This window comes from Chrysochloris asiatica, unplaced genomic scaffold (assembly GCF_000296735.1).
Source record: "Chrysochloris asiatica unplaced genomic scaffold, ChrAsi1.0 scaffold00136, whole genome shotgun sequence".
NCBI lineage: Eukaryota > Metazoa > Chordata > Mammalia > Afrosoricida > Chrysochloridae > Chrysochloris > Chrysochloris asiatica.
In genome coordinates, this window is record NW_006408654.1 from 1,332,583 (window position 1) to 1,358,033 (window position 25,451).

Below are 25,451 nucleotides of genomic sequence, written 5' to 3' on the forward strand. Positions count from 1 at the left end.
ACCTTGTGAATAACAATGGTACATTGTCTGATAATAGGACTGGAAGGTGATCCCTCAGGTTGGAAAGCTCTTAAAATATGACTGGGGAAAAGCTGCTTATAATGATGTGAAACCAGCAAAGGTTTTGGGACTTTTCATGCTGACACACAAAATGAGAAGAAACAGCTACAAACATCTATTAGTAATCAGAATATAGAATGTATAAATCTAGGAAAATTGGAAGTTGTCAAAAAATGAAATGAAACACATAAAAATCAGTATTCTAGGCATTAGTGAGCTGAAATGAACTGGTATTGGCTATTTTGAATCTGATAGTCATATGGTTTACTATGCCTGGAATGTCAATTTGGAGAGGAATAGTGTTGAATTCAGTGTTATAAAGAACAAACATTTCAAGGTCTGTCTTGATGTACAGTGCTGTCTATGATAGGATAATATCCATATGTCTATATGAAGACCAGTTAATACCACTATTATTCCAGTTTATGTACCAGCCACAAAAGCCAGTGATGATAGGATTAAGATTATACCAGCTTTTTTAGTTAGACATTGATCAAGCATGTAATTAAGATGTATTGATAATTACTGGTGATTGGCATGTAAAAATTAGAAACAAAGAGGAAGGATCAGTAGTTGGAAAATGTAACCTTGATGATAGAATGATGCTTGGCATGGCTTAATAGAATTTTGCAAGACCAATGACTTATTCAGTGCAAATACATTTTTTAAAAAACATAAAAGGCAACTGTATACAAGGACCAGAGGGAATACACAGGAATCAAATTGTCTACATCTGTGGGAAGAAACTATGGAGAAGATTAATATCAGCCAAAACAAGGCTAGGGGCTGACTGTGGAACAGTTGCTCATATGCAAGTTCAGTTTGAAACTGAAGAAAATTAGACCAGTCCACAAGAGCTGAAGATAACCTTGAACATATCCCGCTTGTATTTGGAGATTTGACATATTAGACACTAATGACCAAAGACCAGAAGAGTTGTGGGAAGATAGCTACAAGATGCATGAAGAAGGCAAAAGGTCATTAAAAAGACAGGAAAGAAAGAAAAGACTAAAGTGGATGTCAGAAGAGACTCTGAAAATTGTTTTTGAGTATAGAGATTTAAAGAAACTGAAGAAATGAGGGAGTAAAGAAGAATTTCAAATGGCAGTTAAGAAGACAAAGTATTATAATAAAATGTACAAAGACCTGGAATTAGAAAATTAAAAGGGAAGAACATGCTCAACATTTTTCAAGCTGGAGGAACTGAAGAAAAATTTTAAGTCTCTACTTGGGATATTAAAAGTGTCATGGATTCAGTTATGTCCTCTCCTAAATGTGTGTCAGTTTGGCTGGGCCATGATTCTCACTGGTTTTGCAATTATGTGATTCCCTATGTTGGGATCTGATGTGATAAACCAGTAAGAGGATTAAGGGTGGGAGTCCTGGTATGGTGCTGTGGGCTAATGCACTGGACTGAAAAGTCAGTTTGAACCATAAGGTTGGTGGTTCCAGCTCACCAGTTACACCTTGGAAACCCTATACAGGGCTGCTATGGGTTGGAACTGACTCAGTGGCACACAGTGGCACACAATAACCACCACAACAAAAGCACTTTAGTCCCATCACCACCACAATCTGGTGTAAGGGAGATTTCCATGGTTGTGGCGTGCAATATCTTTTTATCTTACACGGGATGAAAGGGGAGAGAAGTGAGCAGAGAAGAAGGACCTACTACAACCAAGAATGAAGAGCTTGAAGTGGAGTATGCCTTTTGGACCTTGAGTTTCTGTGCAGCTCCTAGATCCAGGGAAAGATTGATGCCATGACACGTTGATATCTCCAAGGAATGCTAGGCCTGCAGATGCTTAAAGGAGACCAGGACATTTCTCCTAGCCTCCTACACTATGAGAGAATAAATTTGTTAAAGCCATCCATTTGTGATATAGATAACTAAGACAGAAGGATTCTATGGATAAAATATTGAATGATGATGCAGAAAGCGTCAAAAGAAGATGGAAGGAATACACACTTATTGAACCAAAAAAAATTTTAGTCAATATTAAATTATTTCAAGAGGGTAGCATATGATCAAGAACCAGTGGTATTGAAGGAAGAGGTCAAGCTTCACTGAAGGCACTGGTGAAAAACAAGGCCCCAGGAATTGGATGAACTGCATATTGAGAAGCCATCAAGGCAAGCAATCAAGTTCCTTCAGGACAAACCTCCCTCTAAGACTGAAATTCAAAGGGAATACATGAGCAGGTATGTAAGCTTGCTGATAACCACATTGGTCTACTGGGGGAAAGGCAGTAATGAAGAAATGGGCTGAGTTCAACCACATTCCACAGACTCCTGTTGACCTGGAAATGAGAGAGAGAAGAAGAAGGGCTGGTTGGTCCAAAGTATGGTAAGACCTAGGAACACCTGAGCCCATGGACAAGGACATGGAGGGCTAGAGCTGAGAGTGAAGCATCCAACTGATAGGAAGTGAGAGGAGGTGCACAAGAATACCCAAACTTTCAGATAGTACCCATTTGACCTAGCCTTGATGGCTTGATATTCAGAACTTGACTAGAGAAAGATTTTTAAAAAAGAAAAGAACAAAACAATTTTTGATAAAGGAAATGAGGGCAAATTGCTATAATTTGATGAACTTGACCTATACTCATGGAGGTAGTAACCTAAATAAATACCAACAGAGAGGGAAGGAGTCTTCACATCAAGTATCAATGCTATCCCCTCTGTACATAGGGCAGATAGGGATGGGTAACTTAGACATTGGCTACCTAAAATGAGGGGGCAATAAAGGCACAAAGTGACTGGCTTACAAATTTTCAATAGGGAATATAGTTTAATAGTGTGGGGGAAGAAAAAGTCCCCACTGATTAGTTTTCATCTTGTCTGTGGGTCTGGTAAAAAAGAGATGGGGATATGATTCTTACGATTCAGTAGTGAGAAATTGTTATCATGACAAATTGCAACTGTCACAGTTGTAAAGGTAGACGTATTGTAACAAAAATAGGGGGTGAAAACAGTCCAGAAACAAAGGACCTTAGGTCCATCAAGAGAGAAGAACACAGGTGGAATGCGAGACCTTATCCAGAGAAGCAGCAATACCAGAGATGGAGGCAGAGGTGAGGACATGGAGAGGAGGGAGCAGTTGAGGACTCTAGACTCATGGAAAGAGAAAGACTGAGAGCTAGTGGCCAGGAGGCAGACTTGCAGAATGTGCCCTTTGGTGATGTAAATTATTATATATGCCTGACTGTTCTAAAAAAAATAGAGCTAAAGTGAACAGAGAGAAATACTGTTAACTGATGGTACATGGAGGGGATTAAAATAATTATAATGAAACAAAGTGTATGATTTGTTGAATATAAAACTGATGATCTGTCCTGTAAACTTTCACTCAATCCACAATAAAAACCTTGGGGGAGGGGGGTGGCGGGGGAAGCTTATTGAAATGTTTCAACAAACTGATGCAGCACTGGAGGCACTCACTTGTCTGTGCCAAAAAATTTCAAAGACAACTACCTGGCCAACTGATTGAAAGATATCCATATTTGTGCCCATTCCAAAGAAAAGTGACCCCACAGAATCATTGAACAATATTACTAATATCACATGCAGGTACACTTTTTTCTGAAGATAATTCAAAAATTGTTATAGCAGTACATTGACAGGGAGCTGCCAGAAATTCAGGCAGGATTCAGAAGAGACTAGAGAATGAAGAATACCATTGCTGATGTCAATCAAATAGATCTTGGCTGAAAGCAGAGAATACAAGAAAGGTGTTTATTTATGCTTTATTGACTATGCAGAGGCTTTTGATTGTGTAGAGCCTAACTATGGATAACTTTGGATTAAGTGTTATAGAACACTTAATTGTGTTCGAGGAATCCGTACAGAGACCAAGAGGCAGTTGTTTGAACAGAACAAGAGAACACCAAATGGCTTAAAATTAGGAAAGGTGTGTGCCAGGGTTCTGTCTTCGTATCATATGTATCTGATCTCTATGCTGTGCTAGTAATCCAAGAAGCTTGATTTATATGAAGAAGAACATGACATCAGGATTTAAGACTCATTAACACAACTTTGCTTCCTGTAGTGAAGAGGACTTGAAATACTTACTGATGAAGATCAAAGACTACAGCCTTCATTGGTTTGCATCTCAATGTAAAGAAAACTAAAATCCTCACAATTGGACCAATAAATAGCATGGAAGAAAGATTGACGTTGTGGATGCATTTGAATTATGGTTTTGATGGAGACTGTTGAAAGTACTATGGACTGCCAGAAGAAGAAACAAATTCTGTGTTGGAAGAAGTATAGCCAGAATCTTCCTTAGAAACCAAGATGGCCAGACTTCCTCTCTCATATTTGGACATACTGTCGGGAAGTATTAGTTCTGGAAAAGGACATCACACATGGCAAAGTGTAGGATAAGCACTGGGCAGCAAAAAAGAGGAAGACCTCCAATGAATTGAATTGACATAGTAGTAGCAACAATGGGCTCACACATAACAATTGTGAGGGTGGCGCAAGATCAAGTAGTGCTTCATTCTGTTGTACATAGGGTCGCTGTTAGTCAGAACCAACTCGATGACCCCTAATAACAGCAACAACAATGCTTTTGAGATTTGTCTACATCGTTACACATATCATTTCTCTTTAAACAAAATATGTTATTTCATGTATTTCTGACCTTAATTTGGCAGATACTGTTACCCTTCTCATTTTACAATTAACAAAATTGATGCACAGATTGGTTAAATAAGCTCATATAGGGGATGGTAGAGTCTGGAGTTGAACTCAGGCAGTTTGATTCTCTTTTAACTTTTTGTTTTGAAATAGTTACATAAACAGGACGATGCAAAGACAGTATAGAGAAGTCCTGTATTCCCTTTACCAAAACTAGTAGATGGACCTTGGAGCAGTGTTTATGTTTTTATTCTACACCCACAGCAGTCTCCCTGGTGCTTCTTCTGTACATAGTTGCACCCCCTCCCTTCTGGGCCACCATCTCTGACCTTCGCAACCGCTGATGTAGCTCCATATATATTATGTTGTCATTTTATGAATGTTATGTAAATAGAATCGTGTAGTATGCGACTCTCTGAGATTGACTATTTATTTTACTCAGTTCCACCCAAATTGTTGCATGTAAAATTGTGACAACATATAGTTGTGTTATTATTTTAAGCCACTCTTCCAATTTCTGCCTTTTAATTGGTGAATTTAAGTCATTTACTTTTTAGTATGTGTGCAGCCAAAGTATGCTCTCTACTATATACTTTTAATATAATGATATTTTAGGTTTAAGCCTGTCATTTCATTTTTTTTTTGTTCTCTCTGTGTTTTGTTTTTCTGTTTTCTTTTTCCTAACTTTCTATGGGCTCCCTGAACATTTTTTAGAATTTCAGTTTGATTTATCTGTAGTATTTATCTACTAGATATCTCTTTATATAGATTTCTTTAGTGGTTCTCTTAAGTATTACATTACACATACATATCTTATGATAGTCCACTGCTATTGACATCTCACTAGTTAGAATAAAGTATAGAAACTTTACCTCTTTTAAACCTTTGTACCCTTTCTCATTTATAATATAAGTATCTTCAAGAATAATTCTTTCAGAACTGTCAGCATCAGGCTAGTCCCTATGAAGTGAAGGTTAAACATATCCCAAATGTCTGACTTTTCTAATATTTGTTGTTATTTAGTGCTGTAGAGTCAGTTCCAACTCATAACGACCCTGTATCAGGTTTCTGAGGAGTGGCAGTTCAAATCAACATTGTGGTCGAGTGCTTATCCTACAGCATCATATCAGGCAACTCCGTAATTCCTGAGATCAGCCAGCACTCCTCCTCACTCAGGTCCCAGGGTTTTGCAGTATGCTGCAGAAGCTTTTATAGAATTCTTGAACTGTCAAGGAAATGACTCACATAACTGTGGAGGCTGGCAAGTCTTAAATGCGTAGTTCAGGCATCAGTCTGGAGGATTCTTGTCACCCACAGAGCCTCAGAGTCTGAGGATCCCAAATCAGCTAAAAAGAGATGCATAGTCTATTGTATTTACCAATATTTTGGGTCTTTCTAAATTTTCTTCCTCTTGCTTTAAGATTCCTTTCATCATTTCCTTTCTCTTTAGGGAATCCCCTTTAACCATTCTTTTAGGGTATGTCTAATTTGGTGGTCAGTTCTTTTAGTTTTCTTTGTCAGAGAATGGTCTTGATTTCCCTTTCCTTTCTGAAAAATATTTTCAATAAATACAGAATTCTCAGGGGCTTGATTTGCCTACTCTCATTGGTGTTTCTGATTGCTGGCTTCTCTGGCACGCAAACCTTGTCTTCTTTTAGATCCTGAGGCCTCTAACCACTGTCTCTTCTTATCTCCACCTTTCATAATTGTCTTGTGTTTTATATATGAAACTATATGTCTTATATATGAAACTAGGTGGGAAGGGTGGAGTTCTGGTGCTGCACTGTAGGAGAAGCACTGGACTACTAACTGCAAGGTTGGTGGTTCAAACCCATCCACAGCTCCTCAGAAAACCCTGTACAGGGTCGCTATCAGTCGGCACTTAACAGCAACAGTAGCAGTATCACCTCACAGTGATTTAACACCCAGTTTTTGGCTTCTCAGTACCCTTCTCCAGTTAGCACTCTCCAGCATATCTTTCTGTGATGATGGAAATGTTTTATATCTTCACTTGATAGCCACTAGCCATGTGTGGCTGCTGAAAACTTGAAATATGGCTAGCATGACTAAGGAATGTGATTTTTATTTAGCTTAGGTTTTGTTTTATTTCTCTAAATATTTCATTGTGTTTTCAGTGAAGGTTTACACAGGGGTTGGGAACATCCGGTCTGTGGGCTGTATATTGTTGTTAAGTGCCAATGAGTCGGTTCTGACCCATAGTGACTGTGTATAGGATTTCTGAGGAGTGGCTGGTGAGCTAGAACAGCCGGAAAACCAACTGCGCAGTCCAGTGCATTAACCCACAGCATCACACCAGCCACTCCTGTGGGCTTTATAAAACTTGTGAAATCATGTGGTCTGGAGTCATTTGGTCTGGCCCTGCCAAGGCAACTGTAGTTACAGCCATCACATTAGGGGTGAGTTAATGAAATGTTTGACCAAATATAGCAGCTAAGTTTTAAGTTGAAATTGTTCTATGGCTTGCAAATGATGTTATAAGTATACAGATGGTCCTTAACAGAAAAAGGTTCCCTACCCCTGGTTTACATAGTAATATAGGTTCCCATTCAGCAGTTTGTACACAGACTGTTCAATGACATTGATGACATTTTTCACAATGTGTGAGCATTCTCAGTCTTTCTGTCCTGCTTGGTTCATTTCCATTAATCTAATTTCTTCATCCCCTTAACCTTTTGATCTTTGTCTTAAAGTAAATGTTGGCTGTTTAGTCTCATATAGATGATTTTCCAAAGAAGCAGAGCACTCACAGGTGATGTTCTTTCTTTTATAAGCCAATCTGTTTGCAGCTAAAAGTTGACCTCCGGCTACTTTTGGTATAAGATTTAAAAAGAATATTTCAGGATAGCAGTCTCAGAGTCCTCCATGCGCAACTGGTCTAGTAAAGTCTGTTTTTTGTTAGTGGTGGTAGTAATATATATTACCCCTTCCCCCCCCCCCCCCCCCCCCCAAAATTTTAAAAAAAATCCCCCCCCCCCCCCCCGAAATTTTGGTTGTATTCCACATTTTTCTCACATTCAGGGTTTAACTCTTATGGCCCTGATAGAATGTCAGTAGTGGTAATTGAATACTATATAGTTTTTCTGATCTCAGAGTAAATAAAGCATTGTTTCTTGTAGACTTTTAGTTCTGTTGACTAGTTTTTTTTCACTGAGTCTTTGGTTTCATTCTTGCTCTTTTGTTCCTGAAGAGTAGAGACCAATAGTTGTGTCTTAGATTAATTATCAACTTGTAGCTAATGGATGCAATATTAAGACAATGCAGCTTTAGTAAAAAGAGCTTTGATTCCTGGGAACAATGACTGATTTCAGTACTGGAGCAGAGAAAATATAAGAACCTGGACCATCTTGTGGAAGCAGAAAGTAAGAAAATATAGGTTTAAAGACATTGTGCTGAGTGAAATAAGTCAATCCGAAAAGACAAATGACCTCAATTATTTAAAAATACAAGAGCAGCCAGATGCATAAAGACCAATGTTGATTCTTGATTACCAGTGTTAGGAGAGGGAAAGTGGGGGTTGGGGGTGGGGGAGGGACGGGGACTGGTGGAGTACTGAGTTTCAGTTTACACTTAGGGGAAAATAACATTGATGAGGGTAGGATTGCATAGTCCGTTGATGTAAAAATTCTTTTTTTAACTTTTTAATGTGAATTGAGTAATAGTTTACATGGAAGAACATCAGCTTCACATTCATCCTATTGTATTTCATTTCATTGCCACGATTAAAATCTCTTCCATGCATTATCATTCAACAGCATTTGCTTCCATTCCCTGTTTTTTTTAATGTACACCGAAGCACTCAGAAGTATATAACCATTCAAACAACCAAAGGGTATACCCTGCAAGCCTGCTCCCCATCCCCCCAACTACCAGCACACAGTCCCTCGCCCTCCCTGAGTCCAGTGTCCCCAGCCAATCTGTTTGCTCCACGTTGTCATCTCTGCCTCCATCCATGGCGTCGTCGCTGCTTCTCTGGATAGGGTACCACACTTTGCAATTCTCCCTTGATGGTCCCAGGGTCCTCTGCTCCTGGACTGCAAGATCAGCCACTCCCCCTCCTTTTGTTACAAAACGCCTACCTTTACATTTGCAACATTCACAATCAGTCTTGATAGCAGTTATTCACTATTACAAGAGTCTCATCCCCATCTCCTTTCACCAGCCCCGTCCAGACCATTGATGTAATTTTTGTCAGTAAGTTGTACACCTGCAAAAACTTGAATTGGCGAAAGTTGTATGGCAGATATATTTACAACAATTTCTTTCTTTTTTAAAGATGAGAAGCTAATGAAGTTGCTTATGTGTAGTCAAATGGTATTTGGTTTTCTGGGTTAGAGGTTTAGGGTCATGGTTTTCTGGGACATCCCAGTTATTGGCTTAATAGGGTGTTTAGTCCTTCTTTTCTACCTCCTAGTTTGTTACATAGTGCTTGGGCTCTTAAAAGCTTTCAGGTGGACATTTAAAATACAACCAATGCACTCTATGAGTCTGGAGCAACAGACAAAAAAGAAATAGGAAGAAGAAATGGAAAGTGTGGCTAATTGCCTCTATGATTAGCTGCTTTCTTTGTCATGAGACCAAAATCCTTGGGTCCCAGTTACCAATACTGAATATTTTTATTGAAGAATCCTGGTCAAAATGTAAGAGATACAGAACATAATTTCAAATTCCCTTGTACTGCATATTTTTTGGAGCCATGGAGGATAGATGAACTGATGAAACTTCAGACCAAAAATATCCCTGAAGTCCTCTTTAAACACAATAGTTTAGCTTAACTAGTGAAGAATATCTGTCTTGAGTGTTAAACTCTTTCAAGATCTGTTTATTTGGAATCAAATTGACAATAATAACTCTAAAGATTACATAGGACACTTAGGGGACAGTGAGTTTATATTAATGGCTGAGGAACAACTTGGAAAGGAGGATGAGAATGTAATCAGTGTCTCTGAATTTTACATGTAAAATTTGTTGAACTGGTGGTGTATGTTCTACTGTATACATATTCTCAACAAAAAAAAAGATGATGCAGCAGTCACAAGAAAGAAATAACAGTACTAAATGTGTATACGTAGAATTTCAAAATACATAAGACGAAAAATTGAAGAATGAAGCGAGAAATAGAAAAATACACAAATTTGTTGATTTTAACATTGTGTTCTTGCTAATAAAAAAAAAAAAAAATCTATAGAGAAAACTCAGTAGGCTGATACAAATTATATCCCCATGTTGATTGGACCTGATTGACATTTTAGAATATTTAACAACATCCTGGGTATGGTGCTGTGGGTTAATGTGCTGGACTGAAAGGTCAGTTTGAGCCACACGGTCAGCGGTTCAAGCTCACCAGCTACACCCTGGAAACCCGTTATTGTTGTTAGGTGCCATTGAGTCTGGGACTAACCATAGCAACCTTATGCACAGCAGAACGAAACCCTATACAGGGTTGCTATGAGTTCGAACTGACTCGACAGCACTTAACAACAACAGTAATCCAAGAAAGAAAGTCCTGGTGTGGCAGTATAGGGTAAACACTAGACCAAAAGGTCAGTTTGAATCACAAGGTTGGCATTTTAAACCCATCAGCTGTTCCTCAGAAACCCCATACAGGTTCGCTTTGAGTCAGAACTGACTTCACAACACTTAAGAACAACAGCAACATTCCTTTAATTGTTTAGAACCATTTTATTATGCAATTGTATCCCATTTATCTATCCCTGTATAATTGCTCTATTTTCAATTTTTTGACTCTTGTGAATAAAGCTGCTACTGTTTACAAGTCTTATTGGAGATTTATGTTTTCCTTTAACTTGGTTTGTTGTTATAGTTAAGTGTTGTCAAATTGGTTCTGAGTCATAGCAATCCTGTATAGGGTTTCTGAGAAGCAACTAGTGGGTTTGAACCATTGATCTTGAGCCTTAAACTGACCTATGGCCCAGTACGTTATCCTACAGTGCCATACCAGGAGTTTATTTAAGATTTTCTCTGATTATAACCAAATTGATCATGATATGCCTTGAAATTTTTTGTTTTTTAAGTTTCTGTACTGAAGGTTCATTGATTTTGAATCTGTGGGGTTCAGTTTTCATCAAATTTTGAATTTTTCATCGTTTTTTCCCCTCAAATATGTTTTCTACAGCCCCTTTCTTTGATACTACAATTATGCAATTTAGACTGCCTGAAGTCATTCCACAAACCTGCGCAATTGTTTTCAACCTTTTTTGTTTATATTTTGGATAGTACCTATTGCCATATCTTTATGCTTACTAATCTTTTCTGTCATGTCTAATTTTCTATGAGTCTGACCCATGTAATTTTATTTGTAGTAGTTTCTATGTTTCTACTGAACATGAAGGAGCTCTGGTAGCCTGATGGTTACTAGTAAGGCTGCTAACCTCAAGGTCAGCAGTTTGAAACTATTAGTTCCGTGGACGAAAGATGAGGCTTTCTGCTCCTGTAAAGATTTATAGCCTCAGAAACCCTATACAGGATTGCTATGAGTCAGAAACAACTCCACAGGACATAATCACCTCCACTACCAGTGAACTTGAAATATAGTTATAACAGCTTTTTAAATCTTCTTCGTGGCACTGTGGGTTAATGTGCTGGACTGCAAGGTTTGAACCGCAGGGCTAGTTGTTCAAGCTTACCAGTTGCTCCTTGGAAACCCTATACAGGATCAATGTGGGTCAGAACCGACTTGATGGCACTTAACAGCAACAGTACTGATTATGTGACTTGAGTTCTTCTTTTGATTTTATTTTCATTATTGATATTATTTTGTTGCTTTGTATTTCTGGTTGGTTGTTTTGTGTTTTTTATGCCAGACATTAAAGTTGCTGAATATTTTTATATTCCTATAAATATTCTTGAGCTTTGTTGAGGGCTCAGTTAAGTGACTTGGAAACAGTTTGATCCTTTTGACCTAACTTTCAATTTTTTGTTTTAGATGAAACATGAGCAGCCTTTAATCTAGGCCTTATATTTTTCCACTGCAGAGGCAGTACTGTGTATGGTGGGAACAGGAGTTTTGCCAGTCATGTGTGGACTTTGAGAATTGTTTCCTCTACTCTTTTAAAATGATTCTTTCTTTCTTGTTTTGTTTGGGTGGTTTCCGCACATTATGCATACTCTTAACTAGTTTTCAGGTAAAGACTTTGGGGGGATTGTTACCAATTTTTCAGAGGAATGTCTGTCTACATCTCCCTCCCTCTCTCTCTTTGTGCTTCTCTTCAATACTTTGCCTGGGAATTCTAGTTTTGACGTCCCCCAGCTGGCAGCTCTGTCTTTTCTTTGTGGGAAATCATCTAGAAGTTAGCTGGACCCATATGGCTTATTCTTCCTCATAGGGCTCACTGCCATGCACTGCAGTTTCTGCTCGTTTTTCAGTTGTTTCAGGTGGGATGATAAATCCAGTTGCTCTTAACTCCATTTGCACTGGATATAGACATTTATTTCCCTTTGTAATTTCTAGGTAATTTATTAATATCAAATGCTTTCTATGCTATATATATATATAAAAATTGTAAGGTAATTCAAGCCATGATATTTTCAATAACCTCATATGCATGAGAAAGCTGGACAGTGAATAAGAAAGACCGTAGAAGAATTGATGCATTTGAGTTATGGTGTTTGAGGAGAATGTTGAAAGTACCATGGGCTGCCAAAAGAACCAACAGATCTGTGCTTGAAGAAGTGCATCCAGAGTGCTACTTGGGGGCCAGGATGGCCAAAATTCATCTCTCATACTTTGGACATATTGTCAGGAGGCACCAGTCATGTTTGGTTGGGTGGAGGGTCAGAGAAAAAGAGGAAGACCCCCAGTGAGGTGGATTGGTAAAGTGACAGTCATCAATGAGCTCAAGCGTGGCAACAATTGTGAGGTTGGCCCAGGACTGGACAGTGTTTTCGTTCTGTTGTGCATAGGGTTGCAATGAGTTGTTACCTACTCGATGGCACGTAACAACAACAATAACAAAGGTAATTCATGATACTAAGATTATTTTCAACATTTATTTTCTGCCCATCCGTGGTATGTGGCATTAAATTATTTAATCAATTAGAATAGTCCCAAGGGGACTTCAAAAAGTTCACGGAAAACTTCCATTATCTTTTAATTCCATTTTCCCACAAACTTTTGGAAGCCCCTTCATATATCCTAGGTGATTAGAAAAAGACTATTTTAGAATATATGTAGCAAATAAAAGGATGCCCTACTGCCACAGTGGGTTAAATGTTGCACTGCTAATCAGAAGGTTGGCAGTTTGAAACCACTAAGCCACTCACTGGGAGAAAGATGAGGCGGTCTGCTTCTGTTAAGATATACAGTATTGGAGACTCTGTGGAGTGGTTCTACTATGAATGGCAGGGACAGTATGAGTCAGAATCTCCTCCATAGCAGTGGGTTAGATTAGGTAGCAAATAGAATAATGTTTATTTACCAGTGTTATTGGACTTTGACAGAAAGCACTAAAAAAAAAATTATGTTGTTTTTTTTAAAGTTTTTATTGTAAATTGAGTGATAATTTACGTGGGAGAACATCAATTTTACATTCATCCTGTGGTATTTCATTTCACTGCAATGATTACAATCCCATCCTGCATCATCATAACAGTATTTGCTTCTATTCATTCATTCCCTCTGTGGTTGTTTTTTTGTTTGTTTGTTTGTTTTTGTTATGAATGTACACAAAAACACTCAGGAATATATAATCAGTTAAACAGTGAAAAGGCACATTCTGCAAGCCTACCTCCTGGCTACCAGCTGAGCGCTCACCCTTCTCTTTCCATGAGTCTGGAGTCCTTAGCTGCTCTATTTCTCTGTGTTCTCATCTCTGCCTCCATCCCTTCTGTCGCTGCTTCTCTGAATAAGGTCCCTCATTTCACTCATGCTCTTCTCCCTTGATGGTCCTACGGTCCCCTGTTCCTGGATTGTAAGAGTAACTACTCTCCCCCTTTTTGTTACAAAAGGTCTACCTTTACAGTTCTGACAATTGCACACTCTATATTGAATCATACGAATCTTATTCCCATCTCCTTTCACCAGACCTGTCTAGACAAGCTGAAAACTATTCAATGGGGTTTCTACCATTTTAAATTTTTATTAAATTTTGAAATAAAGAGTAATTTTGATGATTTTTATAGGCTTATACTTTGGGTTTATTGGCCTCATTGTTTTGGTTTGTGAGTATTCTCATGGAACTCTGTGGTACTTCATTTGCTTTGTTTTTTTGTTAGTATCTCATACAGGTATGATATTTATAATATAGATTTCTTTAAATTATTGTTAATGTGATCAGTTTAATATTGTAAGCCGAGTAATGCAGTGTTTTCAGGTATAGTGAAAATGTGGGAAAGTACTGAACTTTAATTTTAACAGAATTAAGAAGTAGAATTTGAGTCTTGGCCTGCTTCTTGCAAATTGTGCAGAAAATAAAGGCTCAGAAATGTTATATGAGAAAATGACAAAGCAAGATTTATGATTTTCTCCTGTAATCTCTTTGAATCTTTTAAAAATATGGCATGGTGATACTCATCTCAAAGGCAGTTGTTTTCAGTTGCGCTTTGTGAGAGTATATGATACCTGTAAATGCTACATTAAAAACAAAGTCTCAAACATTAAGTACAGCAGGGGGATTTTAATGTACCTGAGCCTAACATTAAATCCTAGAAATATTGTATTGATGACTACTTCCTTTTTTGATACCCAGTTTAATGAGAATAAGTCATGTTATCATTTCTCACTTTACTTGGCAGCACACCATTTGCACTTAATCCAGTCACGTAGTCATTTGTGGTTGTCAGAGAAATTGCCCAGCAGTTCTACATCTATGCCTATATAATTCAACAGAGAAAAATTTCAGCAATACTCATTGAGAATGTCTCTTAGGTATCAGGAGATGCAGATTCTTAGACATTAACTAAACTCATGAACTCAGTAATATTCAGTAAGGAATTCAGATGAGCAAATTTTTTAAGCCAATTTATTTGTTCTCTGTAAATGTGAATGAATATAATTCATGGAGTAGATTATATGCAATTGTAGCTTTTTTTAGTTAAATTTTTTTCTACAGAATGCTTGCAAGATCTTTTACTAAGAATTGGAATAACAGGTTACAGAATTGTGTGAAAGTTAGCCTTAGAGTTATGAATCAGATTTTACGTGGAAACCACAGTTGTTTCCTTTTTTCTCATTCATGCATTAGCAGAGGGTATGATGCCATAAAACTGAGTTGCAGTCCTCACTGCTTCCTTTTCTTTTTTATAAGCCACATCAGTTTCGATGTGTTTCAAACTACAAAATAACACCTTGTTGGATGTTTGTGAAGAAAGTGTTGAATATTATTTAGCGGTCTCAAAACTGACCATTGCATCCCAATTTAGTGCTATTTTAAAAACAGTATAATCAAATAAATGCATACTCACATGTACTTGTGTTGTTGTTGTTGTTGTTGCTAAGTGCCGTCAAGTTGGTTCCAACTCAAAACAACCCTGTATAGAGTTTCCGAGGAGTGATTGTTGAGTGCTGTCTAGTTGATTCCGACCCATAGTGACCCTGTAGAGGGTTTCCAAGGAGCAGCCGGTAAGTTTGAACCGCCGACCTTGCAGTTCAAACAGCTTTGCAGTCTGGTGCATTGACCCACAGCACCTGAAATGCTGACCTTGTGATTCAAACCAACTTTGCAGTCCAGTGCATTATTCTGCAGCACCTATATAAAGGTATACAAGTATACAGACACCTGGGAAACAGTTTTGAAACTTTTGAATATGTTAATTTCTATTTAAAGCTACATCTTGTATAGTTTTAGTTGCAACGTGTTAATTCTCTTTTACTCTACCTCAGCATCATGGCGTGCCATGGGTTGCCTCTCATAAATGGACAAAGCTGTGACCCTTATGCAACGGTTTCTCTGGTGGGCCCTTCTAGGTAATGTATATTGAATTATTACTAAGTTTTTAAGTGCTCAAATGTGACATAAGAATGATAAAGCTAAGAAGACTCTAAGAGCAAATGGTGAATAATTATTAATGCTACAAAGTAATGACTGTTTTGAAACAGCCTTTAGTGAATTCTGTTATACTCTTGAAAACAATCAAATTGTTTTCAATTCTAAAGAAAGGAGAAAAAGGAGTACTGTTTAAAACCTTTTAGACCATTAGGCTCTGAAGGATGGTAGTTTTACACTAGTTACAGTGGCCTTTAGAACATAAACTTGCTTATGGTATTCATCAGTGTTCCTGCTTTAAAATATTTTAGACTTTACCCAGGTAAAATTCTGATTTAATAAATACCAGCTCAGAATAGCAAGGACTAAAAATGACTTTTCCATTCATTGAATTTTTGCTCTAAAGAGAATTCCACAGACAAATGCTGATGTACTAGTACACAGTGGTGTGCATGCACTGTTGATTTATATGGTATGTGGTCGCTTAGAAAGAAACTAACACTTTGTAGTAGTTTATATTCTATAGATTTCTTTGGATTTTAGGGTCTCACTCATCTGAAATTTGTCTAAAATGTGAAGGTTTTGAATCAGGAATCAAAAAGCACAATATTCCTTCTCAGTGTGCACACATGCCCACTCCACCCCAACCCCAAGTTCCCTGGTTAGTCTTACTTTTTGGAAAAATCCCTGACAGGCCTCTTTGAAAAAATACTTTCATATCTGTATATAAAGTACCTATCACTTATTGGGTACTCCAGCAATAGAGTACTGTTATTATTACAGATTATTTAATGTTTTTGAAGCAGACAACTTAATCCTGTAGTATTAATGCCATCAAGTGCATTTTCGCCTCCATGCTAAAAAATATTTACCCTAACAGATTTTTATAAGCTGTACCTGGCAGACATAGTCCTTAATATAATTGTTTAGTAGCATACACATTGGGAAAGTCTTCAAGAAGTGTGTATAGGACTTGCCTGTACATTTCTATGCATCCATCTGTGAATATATAATTATTTCAAAATAGGAAGTATGAAAAAAAAAATCCATTTTTGGAAGTGGAGTGAACTGAGTTGACAATATTTTTTAAGTTCTCTAGGTAATTTCTGGTATAGATAAAGGTACTCCGTATGTCATTTTCCTCCTTCTCACTTTGTGTTCTGAATTGCTTATACCTGTATAGTATAATGTGTTACTAAAATCGCCCGAAGAAAGTTTGACAGTCAGTCTAATATAGCCACAGAGAGAAAAATATTCAGTCTTGGCATATATAATAGAATACACAAAGCTTGTTGTATTCCTTTGATTTTAGTTTATAGAATCAGCATAATTTCCCTCCAAGTAATATTTAAAATTAATTTCTTCCCTGAGCCACCTTTAAAAAAGGTCATGTTCCCTGGTTGGAAATAGCATGTTTTATAATTGTGCACTGTTAAGTTCTACAAGGTAAAACTCTACCACATTGGAACAGGAATGACCAAAAGAAGACAAAAGTAAAGAAGAAAACAAGCAATCCACAGTTTAATGAAATCTTTTATTTTGAGGTAATTTTTTTGTTTTATATAAATGTGCTTTGCATTGAATATTTAATATTGAATGCTGGTTGACTTCTTTTTTCAAACCATTGCCATGGTCATCATTTTATTAAAAGCAGTTTTGACAAGTCTATACCTGTATAGCTGGTTAGATTAGCCAGGGTTCTCTTGAAAAGCAACCAGTGAGATTATAAATGCATATAGATATATAAAGAACTTTACTTCAGTATATTGACTCATGTGATTGTAAGAGCTGGCAAGTCCGAAATCCATAGGTCATATAATTGGGTGGGGCTTCTGGGAATGTGGGAGGCTGGCAGGTCCAAAATCCATTCTACAGACTTGTATATACCAAGATATGTATGTAGGACAGGCAACAAGAAGAATGCAGAGTGGGAAAGAGAGAGTTCTGCCAAAATATCTATTTACAGTATGGAGAAACTATACCCCAAGAGAACTCCCCTTTCAACTAATAGATTACATTAGATTGCATTGTAGAATAGCAACTAGTCTACTTTTGGACTAAACCACTGGAACCATAGCCTAGCCAAGAAGACAGAAAATTAATTATATCACAGTGGTCCTAAATTAACTAGAAAGTACAGTAAGTATCATCACTTAACATTATTGTTGTTAAGTGCTGTTGAGTCATTTCCAACTCATTGCTAACCTGTATAGGGTTTCTGAGGCAAAATCTTATGGGAGCAGAAAACCTCATCTTTCTCTCATGGAGTGGCTGGTGGGCTCAAACCACCAACCTTGTGGTTCACAGTCCAGTTCTTATCATATGGAGCTACCGTGTTCCTTCACAAATCAGTCATTTTTTTTTCAGAACAAATATTCAGTATTATATTCATTTGGATTTCTGATTCTGCTGTCTTAACCAGTGGGAAGTAATTAAGTAAGATTGTAGTAATACAACAAGCATGGTTTTAATATTTAGTTCCAGAAAGCTATTAAAATATTTGTTTAAATTTCACATACGAAGATAAGCCCAACACATTAGTTATTGCTCACATACATTAATAAATACTTTAACAACAAACAGTTTTGATGGTATACTGGTTAGGCACCTGACTGTTAGCTGAAAGGTGTGGGTGGTTCGAACTCACCAGTGCCTTTGCGAGACAAAAGTCCAGATGATGAGCTCCCATAAAGATTACGCCCTGGGTAACTCCATGGAGCAGTTCTACTCTTGTCTGTTAGAATGAACTTGAAGATACCCAAGAACATTAACCACGATGTAGAAATTAAGCATTTGTTTTCTGAGAACGGTGGAATGTAGTAGGGCCGAATATACAAAGCAGATAAAGGCAGAGCTCTGATTGGTTTGAGGCTGAGAGACCTAAGGCAACATCCACCCCTTGTTAATCCTTATTGTCATACCTTCCTGGACCCTCGCACCTGAACTGACCTCCCACTTGATACATATGGCCTTCTCTTCTGCAGAGCAGTTTAAAAACCACTAGTGAGGTAAGTTTACGTAGTACACAGTAGATCTAAGTTCTAAGAAGTCTCAGTTGACTTGGAACAAGTCACTAAACGTAAGATTCAAATTCCTTATCTTGTAAAAGAATCATTTTGTATTGGGATACCATAGCAGCTCTACCTAAATCATAGAATTTTTATAGCGTCCAAATGTGAGAATGCTTTGAGAACATCAAGTATCGTATAATTAAGGCCTCTTTATTATATAAACTTATTTTTGAAATTTGTCCTAATTCATTATGGTCACATCCTTGTTTTTATAGATATCTTCAGCTACCTAAATAGTACTTTGCCCTAATTAGTACTTTGGAGTTACATATTTGAGAGCATTTTTAAATAAATCCTTTTTCGTATTATTTGACAACTTAAATAAATAAAACACTGTGAAAGATTGTGTTCTAATAGTGGAACATGTTGCAGTTGAGATTAACATTTAAGGAAAGTTTGAAAAGAGAAGTTACATTTTTTTTTTTTTTCCCTTGTTATTTCAAGGTAAAGAGAATGAGGGTGCATCTAGTCTTGACTGATGACTGAATTTTGTAAAGGAACACAGGCTGAAAGAAATGTCAAAAGTGAAGTAGGAAGAAGTGTGGGGGTGGAGTCAAGGGAGAAAAACTCAAAAGAAAATGTACCAATGTGAGACTTTTCTATTTCCTGGCTAAGGACTTGGTCTGCATTTATTAGTGGCTGTTATATCTAGCCTAGAAAACAAAGAATGCAGCAACATAAAAGGGTATTGACTAAAGGCAATCACATTTCCCATTAATCCAGGCACTTGAACCTCAAATGGGATAGAATCTACCATGCCTCCTGGGTCCTTAACACCTTAAAGTCAAGGCCTGACCGGCTTGCTGTATTTTAGAGTACCAGTTAGGCCTTGAGTCATTAATTCAGCAGGCCTGTTTGTTTGAAGTGATTGATTTTATAAAAATAGCTAATGTTCAATCTGTGCTTTCTAGTTAAAGCATAAGACACAAAGTAAACATGTTCATGTATACATAGAGCAGTACAGCACAGTACATATGAGGTGATTGGGGAGGTTTTAAGAATGCCTGGAGTTTTTAAAGTGTGATGGAGAAGAGAGTATTAGAATGAACATTTTGAGCGGAGCCACAGAGACAGAAATCTCTGTCCAAAGAACCTGAAAGAGTGATTTGACTGGAAGGTTTATAGAAGAGTAAAATGGGAGCTAAGACTGAAAAGTCCTAGCGTGGTGCTGTAGGATCAGCACTGGACTGCTAATTGTAAGGTCGATAGTTCAGACACACCAGCCGCTCCACAGAAACCCTATTACAAGGCTCTATGAGTTGGAACCAGCTCATAAGAAGTTACAAACAAGTTAAGAGTTGGACTAGCTAATAAAAGGCCTTGAGTCCTAGGTTGAGACGCTTAAATTTTAGTCATTGAATGTTTTTGAATCTGAAAATGTTAAGAATAAAGCAGTGTTTTAGGAATAATTGACAAATATCTGAGAACCCAATGACTTAGGGAGAGAGAAAAGAGATTAGAAAACTGTTGTAGGTTAGATGTAAAAAATACAAACAATAGGAACCCCATCCAAGAGGGTATTAATGGGAATGGAGAGGAAGGGGCAGATTTAGAAGAAACTCCAAAGGGCAGTATAACAAAATGGTTATAGAAGAAAAGAGAAAGAGAGGGATTGTTCCCCATGGTTTCAAACGTGGAAAAATGGGACCGTTAAGAGGAAGGAAAAGATAAATAGTTCTCTTTGGAACATAGTGACCTTGAGGTCTGAAATGTAAAACCTAAGTTGTAGATGAAGATTCTCTTACAAAGAATCAAAAAAACTAAGGGAATTGTTACTGTTGTTGTTACGTGCTGTCGAGTCTGTTCCTGACCCAGAGCAACCTGGTATAGGGTTTCCAAGGAGCAGCTGGTGAGCTTGAACCACTGACTTTGTGGTTCAGACCAACTTTGCAGTCCAGCACATTAACCCACAGCACCACACTAGGGTATACAAAAAGAACAAAAGCGAAGAAGCTTAGTCCTACCATCTATTAGGTGTTCATCTTTGTGCATGTCCTGTAATTTCTGTATTTCAGCTTCCTCCTTTTTAAGACGAGGATAATGAATCTAGCCCTGCCTGCGTCAGAGCAGCATTTTTGATGAATACAGGAGATAATGGATGTGAAAGCACGTTGTAAACTGTACAGCACTGTGCACTTGCAGCAGAGTTTTAGAGTAGAATAAAAGATGAAGATTTAAAGAATACCCATATTTATAGGTTGTAAGGAAGAAGAGGTGCCAGAGGAAGAAGCAAAGAGAGCAGAAGTTTGCCAGAATTTTTTTTGAAAAGTTGCCACTGAAATGATTATTATTTATGGTTGCCCCATGTATGCAGAGGCAGAACTGTGTGCTCCATTGGGCTTTCAGAAGCAGATTGCTAGGCCTGTCTTCTGAGGCACCTCTGGGTAGGTTTGAACTGTCAACCTTTCAGTTAGTAGTTGAGTGCTTAGCCATTTGCACCACCCAGGGGGTCCTAGTGCCTGTAGTGCCAGGATAGTGTCCCACTAAACTCAAAGACAAGAGTATTAGTGGAAAAGGAGGTATAGTCATATAGTTGCCAGTACACCATGCTACAGAGAGCTCAGAGATGAGAACTAAGCACTGAACACCAGATTTGGTGATTAAGAGGTTTAAGAGAGTCATCTGTGGGAAAGGAACAGGATAAGGCAGCAGTGGAGTGCGTGGGTGGTGAGGAAGTAGAGGTTGTAAAGATGGATTAAAATTTTGAGAAACTTGTCTGAAAGGAAAGAGATAGGAAGACTAAGCGGAGAATTTTTCTTTGACTTGAGTGAGTGAATGAGCTCATAAAGCTGTAATTAAAATAGATTGAGTGAGTACTGCATGTTTCTTGCATACTTTGAGTGCAAGACATACATACAGTGGGGTAGTCACAGAAAAGAGGATCATCTCATTCTGTTGTTTAGAAATATAAGAAAATGTAATTAAAAAGGTGTATATGAGAGTGACATGTTCAGGTGAACAGTAGATGAAGAAGCTCCTGTCAATGTTCTTGATATTGTCAGCAAAAATGTGAGAGAGAAGCATAAGGATGAGACTGGTGGAGAGTCTTCAAACAGTTCTTTTGTAGTATGCAGCTTATTGTGATGGGGAGATTACATATGAGCCAGAGAACCTAATGCAGCTACTACATATTGAGTGGTTGAGAATGGTGTAGAAGCAAAAGATATTTTTGTTTTTCCACCACCTTATTTTATTTCCCTGTGTTCTGCTGTGCATAAGGTCACTATGAGTAGGTACTGACTCGATGGCACCTAACAGCAACACAACAAAAACTTCCACAGCTGTTATTATATTTGATGTTTGGATAATATCAGCTATTATTATATTTGACTTCTGGGCATAGTCTTCAAGTATCCTCCATATCCACAATTGAAAATTTTGAGGATAATTTTTCAGTTTATGTAGGAAAAAAGTGTTTTGTTTTGTCTTTTCACTAAAATACTTTGTTTACAGGTAACCAGACCCAGCAGTTACACGAGGAAGTCCGAGTTTCAGGTACAAGAGGAAGACATTGAGAAGCTAGAAATTAGGTATGTGTTTTTTTTTCTGTGCCAAAAGAAAATTCTACATTTAACTGAAAAAATGAACTAAGCTTTAGCAAGTTGGATGATAAAACTTTCATCAGTTTAAATCCAAATTATCTTTTTAACATTGATTTCCTTGTAGAACTAGCCAAGGTATATTACCTTATAAACAGATATGACCTGAATTTTAGTTATTATGTTCATTTTAAAATTTTCCCAAAATTTAGTTGGTCCTTAAATTTCTGAATCATAACAAAGAACGCAGAGAAAACTCAATTATATCTCAGCCAACTTAGAAATAATTTTTTTATTCTTCTTAATATATGTGCTGTCTAACAGAAATTTCAGTGAGGTAAGAAGTGTCTTGTAAGATAATTCAGCAACAGGTGCATGTGTTTGAAGTTTGTGCTGCCTCCTAGGTCTTAAATATTTGTGCTCTTTGGGAGGGGAAAGTTATTGTCAATGCATGTGTAGGTGTGATATTAACAGTGTGTTCATCTAAAGGGTATATTAATCAAGTATTTGGAATGATCAGGTAATGTATTTTTTCTAAATCACCTATATTTACATATTAATTAGCTAAATAATTGGGAGAGAAACCTCTATATATAGTCTTATGTTGGTTTCTTTTCTCTTAATTCATCAAAGCAAATTCTGTGGTCTTTTATTATTGCTACAGATTAAAATAAATGAATGAGTGATTGTTTTAGACTTTGTTTTTTTAACTCAGTGCTTTTAAATAAAAGCTACTACAGTATTCTGCATTTCTAGTTTAGAAAGTGAAGTATCGGATAGTGCTAACATCTTTTACTCTTAAGCATGTGAAATTAATGCTGTAATACTCATCGTAGTGATTTAAATATATTTGATGGTGTGCAATCTCTTAAATATTGTTTGCCAGTTTAAAGTCAGCTTTTCATTTTCAGGATTGACTTGTGGAACAATGGAAATCTGGTCCAAGATATTTTCCTAGGTGAAATTAAGGTTCCTGTGAATGTATTAAGAAATGATTCTTCTCATCAAGCATGGTAAGAAAGCAAACATTACTGTGAGCTCCATAGTAGGTCATCTCCTTTATTTAACACACTGTATCTGCAAACACGTGCTTCCTCTGTACATCTTTTAAATTTATAAGGGAGTAAACCAGAAGTCGTTAACGTTAGTTGATTTAGTTATTGTATTCATTATTGCAGAACTGTAAATACAAGTGAGCTTCAAAAAGTTCATGGAAAAATGGAATTGGAAGATAATAGAATTTTTCCATGAACTTTTTGAAGCCCCTTGTAGATTGATAGTTTTATGAACTGACTTGATACTGGGATAAAGGAGTCCTGGTGTGGCACTGTGGGTTAATGCACTGGACAGCAAGGTCGGTTTGAACTGCAAGGTCAGTGGTTAAACTCACCAGCTGCTCCTCAGAAACACTATACAGGGTTGCTATGGGTCGAAACCGACTTGATGGCACTTAACAACAACAGCAACTTAGATAAAAGAACTGAATTGTCTGGAATATTTTTCTCGACAATTACTAAATTGTAACTCAAGAGGAAAATGCAAAACATTTAAATCATTACATAAGATTTGACCGCATATGTAACCTGTAGGAGAAGATGCTCTATCTCAAATCATCATACGTAATTCAGAAGCTTTAGTGGTTGTGGGAATTGGATGTTTGAAAGTAAAAGGTTCATTTAAGAATATCACCTATTTATGGGTGATCAGTGATTTTCCTTCACCACACCCTATTAAAATACACTGTGTAGGTGCTGGATGTTATGTTATAAATGCTTAGGATCTAGATATTGTTGAGCTAATTCAGTTGTAACATTTTTTAGGATCTCTAGGGACAATAATGGCTTCAATGTTATTTTACCTTTTGCTGGGGACTTAGTATTAATAACATTAAACTGATGTTAAACATAATGTTCAGACATTACGTTGGTATTCATTTTCTTAGCACAAGCTATGTGAAACTATTAATTTTTTCTACATATAGTACTTAAAAACATGTATATCCTGTCTCTTCCAATAGGTAGCCCAGCATCCCTTGAGCTAGGCTTGGATTTCAAATGAGAAAAAAGAACATATCATTCTCATTTGCATTTTTTTTTTTTTTTCTTTTTCCTCTCATTTGCCTTTTTTTCTTTTAAATGTTTTATTGTGAATTATATGATAGTTTACATGGGGGAACTTCAGTTTTACATTTATTCCATCGTTTATCATCTCACTATCATGGTTCCAATCCCCTCCATGCATCCTCAACCACCCAAAGGGTATATCCCAGAAACCCACCCCCTACACTTCCTCCTCCTCCCCCCAGTTTTCGACCCACAGTCCCTTTCCCTCTCTGGGTCTAAAGTCCCCAGTCGCTTCATCACTCCACGTCATCATCTCTGTCTCTATCTCAGGCATCTCTGTTTCTCTGGGTAGGGTCCCGCCCTCAACTCTTCTCTTTTGATGGTCCCAGAGGCCTCTGCTCCTATCCTGGAGAATTAATTACTCCCTTCCTTGTTATAAAACGTCTACCTTTGCATTTCTAACCCTCGTAATCCGTCCTGATAAGCATTATTCACTACAGTATCATGAGTTACCCATCTGTATCTCCTTTTATCCGCTACGCCCAAACAGATTGAATAGATAGTACCTACTGGAGCTTCTGTCTTCCGCCATGCTCCCTAGCACCAGGTTCTCTCTTGAAAGCTTGTAAGCCAGTCACTTCTTGCCTTTTTAGTCCCTCCTCCCCATTTGAGTATCCAATGTCCAAGCTGCCCTTCTCTGTCCACTCTGTGTGTGGGGGTGTGTGTGAATGTTTCTTGCTTTGAGGATTTGTTCCCTCTTTTGAGTCGCTGCTCCATAGGTCTCCATAGTTCATCAGACTGTATCAGCTCACCCTTTTTTTTTTCTTTCTTTTTCCCCTCTTCTTTCCTTTCCTGGTTGAGCTCCTATCATCCAGTCATCCGGTCCAGGTCACGTGGGTATCATCTGCAAGTGTGGGCACTCCTGTGCATATGTCCTCTCTTCCCGTCAGCCAGTAGCTCCACTCTCCTCTTTGAGGCCTCCGTGACCACGCCACTGACTCTGGGCCCAAGAGACCCCAGGCCTCTTCACACTGCTTGCCAACCAGGTCCCCAACTGGGTCCACAGAAGCCCACTGAACATTGTAGGGCTTAGCTTGCCGCTTCATTGCTGCTTTT

The 25,451-nt window shown here is 37.6% G+C and overlaps 1 protein-coding gene across 2 annotated transcripts in view; it reads left to right on the plus strand.

Moving 5' to 3' along the window:
- Window positions 1–25,451, plus strand: part of RASA2 (RAS p21 protein activator 2) — a 168,804-nt gene that overhangs the window by 70,873 nt on the left and 72,480 nt on the right. For both annotated transcript variants that reach the window (XM_006869846.1, XM_006869847.1), the window contains exons 6-9: window positions 15,560–15,643; window positions 17,134–17,206; window positions 22,187–22,263; window positions 23,184–23,285. In XM_006869846.1, coding sequence (XP_006869908.1) covers window positions 15,560–15,643; window positions 17,134–17,206; window positions 22,187–22,263; window positions 23,184–23,285 — 336 coding nt within the window. The remainder of the gene's footprint in view (window positions 1–15,559; window positions 15,644–17,133; window positions 17,207–22,186; window positions 22,264–23,183; window positions 23,286–25,451) is intronic.